At 36.4% G+C, this 13,418-nt stretch overlaps 2 protein-coding genes across 2 annotated transcripts in view; both read left to right on the plus strand.

The window, feature by feature from the left end:
* LOC588547 (ER lumen protein-retaining receptor 2) lies at nt 1-8,276 on the plus strand. The gene is made up of 4 exons (XM_011663536.2): nt 1-168; nt 3,859-4,118; nt 4,681-4,933; nt 5,624-8,276. Exons 1-4 carry the CDS (start codon nt 78-80, stop codon nt 5,656-5,658), a joined length of 639 nt encoding a protein of 212 aa, XP_011661838.2. The 5' UTR covers nt 1-77; the 3' UTR covers nt 5,659-8,276.
* A 3,693-nt stretch (nt 8,277-11,969) lies between these two features.
* Nucleotides 11,970-13,418, plus strand: part of LOC115926626 — a 5,579-nt gene continuing 4,130 nt past the window's right edge. The window contains exons 1-2 of the mRNA XM_030991516.1: nt 11,970-12,226; nt 13,169-13,285. Of these exons, the coding sequence (XP_030847376.1) occupies nt 13,186-13,285 (100 nt within the window). The 5' untranslated portion in view covers nt 11,970-12,226; nt 13,169-13,185. The remainder of the gene's footprint in view (nt 12,227-13,168; nt 13,286-13,418) is intronic.

Below are 13,418 nucleotides of genomic sequence, written 5' to 3' on the forward strand. Positions count from 1 at the left end.
ATTTTGTGGGTTCAGCATCGCACGCCACGTCAACTCAGCCATCTTTCGAACTTGACAGACAAAACCGGCATATCATCATGAATGTCTTTCGATTAGTTGGGGATCTGTCCCATCTTTTGGCAATAATTATGCTTTTAAAGAAGATATGGTCATCAAGGTCTTGTGCAGGTAAGAAATTATCGCTTAAATTGTCTTGGATATTAAATGAAGTGCCTTGATCTGATTAAATGACGGTTTCAAATCGCCGCTAGTTGCTCCATAGCGAATGTGTGTTGTGTGTTGTGTGTGCAGCTTCGAAGAAAACAAATTTGTTGTCAGAATACACTGATTTCTTGTGTTTGCAACTAAAATTCATTGTATTTCCCATTTGTAAATATCATTCATTTATCATAATACTATACTAATATAATTTTAATAAACAAAAGTGTTATTTGAGGTGAGAGGTTGTCGTGCAAAAACTGCAAATTGAGTAGTCTGATGACAAAATTTAGTCTTATCGGTTGGTAAGGTCTAAGGAAGCCAGCTGATAGCTAGCGCGTAGCGGAGACATGTCGCCGCTACCCCGTCGGCGCGGGCGGTGAATGAAGGTGGCCTTTGCAATTGCGCTTGGCCGTCATCGGTTAACTTCAAGCTCTTTCGCCAGAGAGCTGGAGGAGGCACATCATCAGAATGCTGGGAGTCAAACATTTATGAAGATCGAAGATGGAATTTATTAGATCTGTGTTCAAATTGAGATGATGTCTGAAGACTGATTTATATTTTTATTCAGGTTAACAATTGATAGATCTAGATCTAATTAATACTTTAATTTTAATTTAATACATTAATGTCAATAGACAAACCTACCGACTTACTGTTTTTTCAGGAAGCTGCGTACTATTACTATTAGCTTAGCTTTGACTCCTTTGAGCCTATCTTTTTGTACTTGTAGGTCTATACCAGATTTGAAAGCTCAAGTCAAAGTAACTTAAAGAGAAAGTTGAGTTCTGGGAAGAGGTGAAAAATAATTTGTGAGCATTACTCATTCTTATTATGCAAGTGTGGAAGAACATCAGTTAAGACATGTTCCCTGAAAAGCATGGCTCTTCAAATGCCTTCATATTCTAAATATGCATGTAACATCGTAAAAATCGGGGGGCCGGCTTTTTACGCCACGTGTTTGTGTAGTCCCATATACATTTTTCTGTGCAAGTGTTTGTAACTTTACCAAGACTTGGCCACATTTCTTATCATTTTGATGATTCCAGAACCTTGCAATACACACAAATTCTTATATGCTAGATGATCAACCTTTTCTGGTCAGTTCCACACCGTTTCTTTCACAATGCAATCGCATGACCAGAACTCAACTTCATCTTTAAATAAATTAACGAAGGCCAAGGCCAGGGTCTATGGAAAAATGAAAAATAAATTCAGTAATCCAATTTTTCTCCTGTATGAGGTAGTAGAATTATGCCTTAATTCCATTCTTTACAAATATAAACTTAAATTTGTTGTAGGCGAAGTACTTATTGAAGTACATTGTTGCTCGCTGAAATTTGTACACCTGGCAATGGTGAGTTTGGGTCCATACATGTAGTTTAGGACTTCTCTTCGTTCTCTACACCAGCCCACTGTCTAAGGTCATTAACTCTCACCATGGGATTCAACATGCGATGTACGCTGACGACACTCAGATTTATATAACTCTTAAGCCTAACGGGAAGGATGATGCGACTCGGGAACTCAGCAGTTGCCTTGAAGACATTAGGTTCTGGTCTTCTAACAATACACTTTACCTTAATGAACGAAAATCTGAAATGATCCACATTACTTCCAAATTCAGAAACACCGATTCCTTCCCCGACTTGTTTACCAGAGGTGGCTCACTGAAGGGTAGTGAATACGTTCGAGACCTGGGTGTTTTAATCGACAAAAATCTTACTTTTCAACAGCACATTAAAAACGTATGTAAATCGGCATCTTTTGGAATCTTCAAAATTGGGAAAATTAGGAAACTACTTGACCGGCCCACAACTGCAAAATTAACCCATGCATTTGTATCCTCCCACCTTGATTATTGTAATTCAATTTTTTCTGGTCTTCCGCAATCGTCCCTGCTTCCACTTCAAAGAATTCAGAATACTGCTGCAAGGCTTGTTACTCTCTCGAGAAAGTTTGAGCACATAACCCCAATATTGCGTTCTCTTCATTGGCTTCCCATACACCATCGTATCACATTCAAAGTTCTTCTTCTTACATACAAAATTCTCCATGGCCAAGCCCCTAAATATCTTTCAGATTTGATTTCCTTACGTTCTTCTAGTTCTTTAAGACCTCTTCGATCATCATCAACCTTGCAGTTAACCCTCGGACCTCGTACCGCTACAAAATATGGCGACCGAGCTTTCTCAGTAAATGCCCCTATCCTTTGGAACAAATTACCAGCGCACTTTCATAATATTCATTCTCTCGACCAATTCAAGTCCTTGCTGAAAACGCACCTTTTTAATTCATAAATAATACTCTGCAGTTGTGAGTCGGTCAAAGGAGGTGCACACCGTCTTATTTTTTGTTTGTTCGATCCTATGTTTGATCCTATGTTTGACCTCTTGTATGTATGTTTGTTTGATCTCACTCTTATCTTATTTTTTATTATTATATATGCATGATTTATTGAATAAAGAACTGATGTATAAGTTGTGTGTTTATTATAAGTTTTGGTAAATAATTGTTAAGTCAGAATAGAGACACCAGTATTAAGCGCCTTATAAATATTGTTTATTATTATTATTATTTAGGGTATTGAATGATAATTCTTTACACAAGAAATTAAAGGGAAAACAAAAATCAGATTCATGAAGGAAAGAGCACAATGCAATCAGGTAGAATGTTTCACTCGTGTGGGTGAGAGGGGGGGGGGTGTGTCTTCCATGGCTGATATTTAACATCCCTAAGAATATCAAAATACACGCACACACTTGCACTTGAATGTAAAACCACTTTCTGGACTAAAGATTTGAAGTACAAGTACATTGTACTGATTCATTTGACTATTCCCAGAACATATTTGTTTAAAAGAAAATGGAACCTGATGTAAGATTGAAATAATGATTAATGAGAGGGGAGAGAAAAATAGAAAGAAATAATATATTAATTTTTAAAATTATGTAATGTCCAATGGGTGTAAATTGAATTATAGTGAGAAATATTTGTTTTTTTAAATTGGTGTATAAAAACTGACCAGCAGCACAGGCTGAAGTGGTCAGTTTACAATTAAATAATACAGTATGGATAAATAACAGATGTTAATAATGATATAAACAAAGAATGTACAAACAAAATACATGTGTTGTCTACATGTATAATATGAAGCATTATACATTACCAAAGGAGGCCTACACAAAGAGATAAGGAAAGAAATGAATGTACAGAGGGAGATTACTGAGGGAAGAGAGACAGAAAGAGAGAGGGGGTAGAGTGATTTGAACACTAATAGTAATAGGAGGGGAAAGTAAAAGGTGAGAAAGAGAGATGGAGAGAAAGCAGGGGGGTAGATTAAGAAAGTGCATACAATATATGCACATAATACCGTACATTAAAGAATTGTTACTATATTAACACTGCAATGGAAATAAAACATGTATAACACCATAGCTTGAATGTACTACAAACTGCATACATGTAACACAATGCGTTCATTCATATTGGAACATTAAGAGGGGCCAAAATTAGGCAAAGAGATAATGACTTTTATTGTCTTTCTTTGGAGTGGGGGGGGGGGGGGGGGGTTGAAACAATCACTAATCAATTTCGCAAACAATTTGTAAATTTGTCGCTTTCATCAAAGCCTGTTATAAATTTTGTATTTGTCTACAGGTATCTCGGGCAAGTCCCAGCTTCTCTTTGCGCTGGTTTTCACCACCCGCTATCTGGATCTATTCACTAGCTTTATCTCTGTCTACAATACGTCCATGAAAGTCATCTATATTCTCTGTGCCTATGCTACCGTTTACCTGATATACGTCAAGTTCAAGGCTACTTACGACCACAACCACGACACCTTCAGGGCCGAGTTCCTGGTCGTTCCCGTCGGAGGACTGGCCTTCCTTGTCAATCACGACTTCACCCCGCTTGAGGTACTGTACATTAACTTTGTAATGTATTTTGTAACCATAGAAGAGTAGTAGCAAATTGAAACATACCATTGGAAGTTAAATTGAATGTGTGTTCTTTATGTATTCTGATACTAACTAGAGAAATAAGAAACTTTTTTTGCCGGTTTTCTATAGAAATCTAGATAGAAAGCATAACAGAAACCACTAGAGACGTTATAATCCATACAGCTTGAATTATCTTTTTCTTTTTCTATTTTTTTTTTCTTGCACTGAATGATAAGTAGCTACGCATCCATGATATGGGACATAATCTTTCTGAACTACTTTCCGTCTACAGTCTGGCCTTTTTTGATGAGTTGCAACTCTTATCAAGTACATGTGTTGTATCACTTCACTTGACCACTTCAACAAACTAAAAACTTACCTAGAGCCTTCTGTATACCCAAGGGTTCAGGGTTGGCCATGATCTGTTAAAATTTAAGTGCATTAGATATCACAATTTTTACTTACTGAAATGTGTAATAGCAAGGTTCAATCCAGTATGAGGCTGATTTTAAACTGGTTCATCCCCTCATTTCCACAGATCCTATGGACGTTCTCCATCTATCTCGAGTCGGTGGCCATCATGCCGCAGCTCTTCATGATCAGTAAGACCGGAGAGGCTGAATCCATCACCAGCCACTACCTCTTCTGTCTAGGGGGTTACAGAGCACTCTACATCATCAACTGGCTCTACCGCTTTTATTCTGAGGGATTCTTTGATCTCATCGCCATTGTCGCAGGCTGTGTACAGACAATACTCTACTGCGATTTCTTCTACTTGTACATTACAAAAGGTGAGGTTCGTGCGTGCTACTGCTCAGGCTACCACAGGAATATTAATTTTCACACTTGTATATATGGGTAATCTTGATTATCTTTTTAATCATGTATTGGTAAAGGTAAAGGCTATGAAAACAGAATCTTTAATCTGAAATGTTGGCAAATTTGTAACATTTAAGCAAAATACCAGCTTTCAAATATCATTTTTAGTAGACTAATTGATACACTTTTATGGGCAAACACACTCACAGAAGTTAACTTTGGGATAACTTTGGTTGGAGGTACAGTGTATTGGTATGATTAACACTTTTCCCCTTAAAATCTTGAATCCCTAGGTGAGTATTTGAATGTCTTGCATAGTTTGGGGTAGATGATTTTTATTCTTCTAACGATATAACTCGAGCTCCACACAAACTTTCTTGGAAGGGGGACATGATTGAACATTTACGGTCTGCATGCATGAGCCTATGTTAAATTTTCAAAATGTTGGGGGTTCATGCTTTGGTTTGGGTGTCTCAGGCGCCTGTAAGTGTCAAGCCTTGGATATAACTTTTTTTAGGTGATTGATGCATTTAAAACATATTGAGATGAATTTTATCTTGCTGCAAAATGGTTTTGGATACTCCTTGAATCATTTGCCATAAAAATGATAACAATCCTATTTTAACACATTGAATTTCTTTGCATGTTTTTTTCTATTGCAGTTATCTATGGACAGAAGCTCTCATTACCAGCATAAGGAAGCCATTCTCTTCCAACTGTACATGTACATGCAGATGACAATGTCGTAGTGATGTATAAAATTGCTCCTGTCTCACATAGAGAGCAGACATTCTCTTTTCCAACTGGAGTGTACTTGCCATATCACATTAAAGGGACCTGACTTGCGAGAGAGGGAGGACTTGCATATGATAAAAGTAGAGGTTTGACTGTTAAAAAATAAAATTCAATTTAGTGCCCACCCAGAATCTGACCCAGCCCAAAAATATAGATGGGCTGAGAGGGAGTTGTCCCCTAAACACCCGCAAAAGCCACTATCGGTGAAAAGCAGACCACTGTTAAATATAAATAATGTCATTTGAATGAAATGCACATATTTCTCAGTACAACGCAATTCCTCATTGGCAATTGTCTTCCCTTTCTCGCAAGCCATGTCACTAGCATGTGATACTATTGGTAAATTAAAAGTCATAATTTGTATCTATCATGTCATTTGTATTTTTGCTTTTGTTTTTCATACTCCAAATTAAATTTTTGTTGTATTTTACATAATAGTTTTACACTAATTTTTGCAGCTTGGATTTGATTTCAAATCTTGCAAACAGTGCACAAACATTGTGCAAGTCAAGTTAATCAGACTACTGCTTTATTTTAGAACTTGATGAAATATAGGTGCGATAGATTATGGTTTTATGTTTAGTTTCTCATGATTTTTTTCTCATTTGTTTATCTTTTTTTGAAGATTTAGATATTAGATTATCAAATTATTGAAAAGCATCAGTTATTTGGGATGATAACACATGACCTAACATTTATGTATAATGTGGCTAAAAATGGGAATGTCCAATTATTTAATTGCTAAATTTCTTGGTTCTTGGTTGCTAAACTTGGTTGCTGTCTTGGTAATTGGAAAGGAGAATTAATTAGACTTTTCAAGCTTTCGACATACAGGTTCCAGTGTAATTGAGTTTGAGCTATGACGTGTTCATTCTAGCTTTCCAAAGTCAGGAGGGTTACTTGGAGTCTTGGACTTCACTTCTCATTCTAATGTTCTATTATATGTTTTTCATTCGGTTTAATGGCCATATTTTTGGAGTACATGTGATGTCTTCTCTTAAATTGAGGGTATTGAGAACTTTTCTCACTTCATGTAGAGTCAATGCCTTTATTGCCTTTCACTAGCCAATATCAAATCCGTAAAAATGAGAATGTCACAATATATTATGTTACAATCAAATCTCTATCGACTATCATGAATAACCAGAATTGGTCACAAACTAAAATAGAAAAAATAGATAAAAATAGATAAAACTATAAAAAAATTTAGAGGCTTACTACTGGAGAAAGTTGATGTTAAATTCTTCAATTATTACTGTCACTTTTTATTTTTGTTTTTTTTAATTTGTTCTTACTTTTCATGGATAACGTACAATTTTGTGGTAGGTTAATTTCACATCGGCATGTACATGTAAATGCATTCAAATAGTAACCCGATATGTATACATGCACTTGTATTTTTTCCTAAATAAAACACTCTTGTGCATCCATGTACTCTTGTGCATCCATGTACTCTTGTCCATGTTGTATTTCAACTTAGGGCCAGATAGTTATCTTTTTTCTTTACTGTTGTACATAGTAAACTCCTTTGATCTCGGCTCTCAAGAGAACTCATTTTTTTGTGTATATAAACTTGCATCTACAACTGTGGTTTAAAGCTAATTTATCGTTGTTTAGTGTATGAAAGCGGCCAAGTGGAAGGCCTTTGTATCCTCTTCCAAATTTGCATGATTTTGTCTCGTCGTATTTCTTTGTGATATCTTTTTTGTTTGCTCTCTCTCTCTTATACCTAATTATGAAATTGCATATTCAGTTAACTTCAAGACTTAAGAAAACAAACATTCAAAAGTCAAAACCCTATTGAAATTGCTACCAGTCAGCAACCCATAGTATGTAAGCTTTAAAGAGCTCTTCATTTTAAGAAATACTTTCATTGATCTACAGGAATTTATTTTATCATGTTTGATGTGTGAAACATGTACATCCTTCCCAACCCCTTTTGCATAGCTTGTACCTGACTAAAACAATAACGTGATAACAATTTTAAACATATATTTTTCAAGCATGATGAACAAAGAAATGACATGCAAGTGTGCATGCTTGTGTGGTACGATTTACATTTGTGCATTTCAGACAGTTATACATGTACTAAAAAGAATTTGTTTCTTATAGCTTGTTTATGCTTTTAATAAAACAGTGCCTTTTAAAGAATCTAGTGTTTACCGACATCGAATGGTAGGGTATTGCTATGTCTGGAAAACTTATCCCAAAAAAAATCTGATAAAAAAGGAAATGGATTCCTTTAAAACAAAATATCTGTTATTTATTTATTCTTCATAAAGAATAATTTCATTTACCTGGTGCTTAGACATCCTATGTACCGTAATTGTCCTTGCTTTGTTCTGAAGAAAACGAGCAGAAATGTTCTAACAAGTCTGTACCAATGCCATTTGTCTGCCCCACATTTATTGGTTGCGTACATAGAGCTTATTATATAGCTGTATGGTTGCGTATGACTTACATTGTTAGCAATCATTTTCTTAGGATATCCGAGTCAATAAAAGCTGAATGGATGCACAACTCTTGTGTCAGATATTTTGTATTGTCGTTTTCACAATGTTATGGATGTGACTTATTCATTAATTACCTAACAGTTTATTTCTTGTTGAAAACTCATTTCATAAACTCATACTTACAAGCTACCAGTAATCTTCTTTTAAGTCATTAATTCCTAGTCTATTAAGAAAGGCACATTTCTCTTTGAATAACTTGAGGCCCTGTAATGGGCCTATTCTCGGACGTGGTATTTGTAGATTTGTGAAATATGAATGTGTTGAAATTTTACACAGTGGTGTATTCAGTCTCTTATGGAAGCCAGCATACAACCCCCTTGTTAGAAGGCACAAGAAAAAGAAAAACGATTTGCAAGGGGCAACCCCAAATTTTCTCTCCCCTTTTTTAATCAAATTAAACAGTGTAAATTGGTGATTTCCTAGAAAATAAAATAAGGAGAGTTTTCATCAACACGTTGATCATATTTATATACATATCACTTCACATATTAACAGAATATTTGATGCAAATATGTACTTTAATGGCAGATTAAAGGAAATGCATATGATTTTATCGACAAATGCACTTCTGTAAAGAATTCAATTGGAAGAAAATAGAAATTCACGATATTTTTGTACTCGACAATCGGGACATATCCACAGACAAATCCACAGACAGAATTGCCATTTGATCTTCGCAAAGCTATAAAGACTAGAGATCTCATATTTCAAAATATCATGACTCTCTATTTAAATCTTATTTAAAACTTTCGCCACTCTGTATCTTTTTTTTTTCTTCTTTCATACGAATGAACTTATTACAATGGTTGGATTACCCTTTAATTAATTTAAACAAAGGAACATAATTGACACATTATATTATATCATAAACACAGCCATCCCAACATTTTCCAAAAGCAAGCAGGGGCGGTTATGAGCCGACAGAATGTTCCCAAATTACATCCAAAACACAAAATTTGTGTGATTTTCCAACAGCCTGTTTCAAAAAATGAGTTTGCCGACAGGATTGTTTAAAGATACTATGTCCCTTTTGCAGCCAACATCAAATTCTGTAGAACTTTGCTGGAATTATGAATATGTCATACATGTCCTATCTGTGAAATTGAAACGTTAGCAGTGTTCTAGTATTCAAATTATACAAGTTTACTTTCTAGACTTCCCTGTCAGACACTATTGGGTGACTGACTGACATCGTTTTTTCTTTTGTAATAACATACTTAAAATGGCCTGTAACGGGTACATGAGCATTTGTATATATCAATAACACACTACTTTTAATGGCCAAAATTAAACTGATTGAATCCTTGTGCTGCACAAAATGTACGACCATACGGTAAAAGGGTCTGAAAATTAGAATATTACATAGGTGATTGCAATCACTTAAGTCGATTCGACAACTAATTGTCATTATTTTCCCACTAAAAGCCATTTTTAAGACCTTTTGTTTTGAGGGAAGTTCTAAAGTAGTAACGTCTTTCAAAGCTGTCGGAATTTAACTTTTTCATTTTTTATTGGCCTGCAAATGGGACATAGTACGTTTAAAAGAAGTATTACTTCCTCACTCCTTTTCTTGCGACGCCTCTGCTCGATAAAATAATTTCCACTATCATCTTCATTTATGGAATTCGCAGTCGTTTGAGGTGAACTCTGACCTTTGTTCATTCATTATCATCATCGCGGCTATCTTTTATTGGATGTATGGAGTAAACTTGGCGTTCGTCCGTTGGTTGAAACGCAGATAGAGCAAATAACAATACCTGCTATGCAAACTTGTAAGATAAAGCTCATGTTTGCTCGTCTTGGCCTTCATTCAAGACCCCCATTGGTAGGCTGACTACCATAATTCTGATTCTCAGGCCTGATAATTACCCGATTTAAATCGGTTTCCCTCTCAATAACCATTTTTTTTCCCTTCCCGATGTTGTCCCTATTTTCCCAATTTCCCCTCATTTTCTCTATTTTCCCCTATTTCTGCCTATTTTTTCCCCATTTTCTTATTCAAAAGGGGGAATGTCGGCACCCCCCCCCGAATCATCTTTCTTTTTTTTTACTCAAGGGGTGCGTGGTTGAGGTAGAACCCCCCCCCCCCTTTGTAGTGCTTACTTTCACCCTTGTACTCTACTCGAGATATCAAATCTTGAAGTAATTCAGAGAAGTTAATAAAATCAAGAAGGAATATTATATACCCGTTTCAATTTGTTTTTATTATCTTGTGGATTCTGTCGGTTCTTGCAAACAAAAGAAGAAACTACTTGATCCTGTAAGTCGTTATGATCTTGCGGAGGCGTTAATACAAATTTCCATGAAGTCATGAAAAACTGCAGTGCATGTAGGAACCAGGAGGTCGAAACGGCTGCCCCATTGAGAAAATAACCAGTACAATGAGCATAAGCTTTTTATTTATGGAGCCCCCCCCCCCCCCCCCCCCCCTCTCCTGAGCATTGGAGTGCAATAATATTAACGAAGATATTGCCGCTGAAAATAATTTCTGCTGGAAAATCGAGCCATTTTTTTTTCTCGTACTCCTTCCCCTCCCCTACTGGCAAACCTATATTTTAGCAGAATACGGGAAGAAACATCACAATCAAGTAAAATACATTGTCTTTGTGGGTCATATTTAATCCCTATACTCTGCATATTTAATCCCTATACTCTGAATTTTGGCACATGAATTCAAAGTACGACTTATTATTATCTGCTCCAATCTTAATTCCTTAATCCAATTTTCTATAATAATGGGGATTACAGAAGGTCACGCCCTGAATACTCAATAATAATGTTTACAATCATAAATGACTCATTTTTGTAATATGGTTACGGTGACAAATGAATATGTTAGGCCTTAATTTTGAAAGCAAAACAAAATTACTAGCTCCTTTAGTTTAATGATAAAAATAATAGTTACCGTCTCTAGGCGTTTTACAGACTATTACCCCGATCATTGAATTCATTCACACACAATTGCACCATGTCCACTCCCGGGTGACTATAGTATCAGTTCCGTTAGGGCATTATGATATGGTAATTACTAAAACAAAGGCTTTCGTCAACCACGTCCCCATTATTTTCTCTCCTGTACTCTTAAAATGGTGGTCCCAAAATTACCACGTCGTGGTCGTTTTTAAAGGTGCATAATTATGGTTGACTACCAAAACGTGGTTAAAAACGACCACGACGTGGTCATTTTTTTACCACGTATTTTTAAGAGTGTGCATGGGTATGGAGTGGCAATGCATAGATTAATGCTTTGACAAAAGACTGAGCCTAGAATTTGAATTTAAAGGCAGAAATTAAACAGCTTAACCTATTCTACTAACAAGAAATAGTAGGATCACATATCCTTGTCATCAGGACACTGCCAATGAGGCGATGTTGGGGTGCGGGAAGGGCCCCTATATATCATCTTCTTTTCTCGTCTTTCCATCCAATCTCTTTCCCGTTGTCCCCTGCTCTGTCTGCAAATCACATCACAGCTATATAACGCAGCTTTCCAGGCACTGTAACGCGCCCATGCTATAGATCTAAATATTTGTAATAGAGTTAATAAATGTGGTAAATTGATTCGAATTCATACCCTTTAACTAATTGAAACGACACGTCCTCACTTTTCGATTGGGAATGTTCAAATCAATACACAGTTGACGCTGTAACCCAATTGTATCGAATCTTTTACATCGAGATAAATATATATTGGATGCGCCTCAGAAATGGATAACAGAAATCAGATCGAAGTTCAACTCCCTTTTGACGAATGGTTCAAGCTACCTCGATTGACCTTAATGATCTCAAAGGTCGTTCCCATGTGTGGCGAACATTCACAGTGATTTCGAGCCAGTATTCTTACTTATAGGACAAAACTTTATAGAGTTATTCATTTACGTCCTGATCCTGATCCGTGGTGTGTACACGTCGAGCTATTTCTTGGGCAGTATATCTTTAATTGATTGAGGCGTGTTGGTAAGTACAATATCGTGTCATTCTATTACGTTATAATGAACATTATGAATGGTGCATATATATACGAAGTATTACAGTATAATGATTGTGTATCCGCTGTGACGGCTGTACAAATCAAGTGTAACTGATACAAAGATTTTGTAGATAATGATGTAGTAAATAATAGTATCACACGATCAGCTAGAAACTACATGCACCGTCTTTCTGAGGAGATCAAGTTAATTGCGCTATTTCTATTATTTTATCAGGGTATATACGAAAACATGTGACTCATGGCGAAATGGGAACATAATCATGGAACCCCATGTATATATTGAGGTAACTATATTCTGTGTATATGGAGGTTAGGAGGCGTGGCTCCGATCGTTTGTACTTTATTTTTCAACCATGACTTGTGTTTGCTGTGAGGTCAGTTTATTTTGGAAGATATATGTTTCTACCCCCATGCACGCATATTGGTGTTGTGGTTTCTGCCGAGTATATATTCCCGATCTCTTATTAGCATTCAGCTCCTTGAAAAAAAGTGGGGGAGATTAGATTAAATGAATGTATTAAAGACGAAATGAAGAGACAAATAAAAGAATATTCAAGTTCATTTCTCAGAACCATAATAAAAAACATGTTTTATTGTATTATGATTTCAGTCGGTCCTTTTTGCTATCAGAACTCATAATGTCAGCTAACATTGCATTACAAATGTATCTCTGTTTCTCTCATCTCTCTGTCACGGTCTTTATGTCTGTGTATCTGCCCGTCTCTCTCTCTCTCTCTCTCTCTCTCTCTTTAATACCCTGTCTTGTTACATTTTGTCCCTGTCACTCTCCTCCGGGACTCTCCCTCTCTCTCCGTCTGCCCCTCTTCACTCTCCCCTCCCCCACGCACTCACCCTCTTTCTCTCTCTCTCTCTCTCTCTCTCTCTCCCTCTCTCTCTTTCTGATGTAGCCTTAGTATCCCTGACGATGAACTGCTCACTCCCATCCCTGCTTTCGGCCTTGGTCGTAATCCTGGTCGCCTTTGACTTCGTTCAGGGTGAGATGAAACCAACCAAATTTGCAAAAGGTAAGAAATCGACGAGGAAGCACATAGATCTAAATCAATAAACTGAATATACCAAAATCATGTCGAAAATACGGAATCCTATCAAAATCGAGATGAAATTGATACTTCAGTTTCACCGCAATGAGCTACAAAA

This window comes from Strongylocentrotus purpuratus, unplaced genomic scaffold (assembly GCF_000002235.5).
Source record: "Strongylocentrotus purpuratus isolate Spur 01 unplaced genomic scaffold, Spur_5.0 spur5_contig_845, whole genome shotgun sequence".
NCBI classification, from domain to species: domain Eukaryota; kingdom Metazoa; phylum Echinodermata; class Echinoidea; order Camarodonta; family Strongylocentrotidae; genus Strongylocentrotus; species Strongylocentrotus purpuratus.

What these genes read in the sequence shown, in the direction of transcription:
- LOC588547 (XM_011663536.2), top strand. Translation starts at nt 78, where the DNA reads ATGAATGTCTTTCGATTAGTTGGGGATCTGTCCCATCTTTTGGCAATA. An exon ending in ACGACTTCACCCCGCTTGAG is followed by an intron (nt 4,119 to 4,680) that starts GTACTGTACATT and finishes TCATTTCCACAG; the next exon opens with ATCCTATGGACGTTCTCCAT. An exon ending in CTACTTGTACATTACAAAAG is followed by an intron (nt 4,934 to 5,623) that starts GTGAGGTTCGTG and finishes TTTCTATTGCAG; the next exon opens with TTATCTATGGACAGAAGCTC.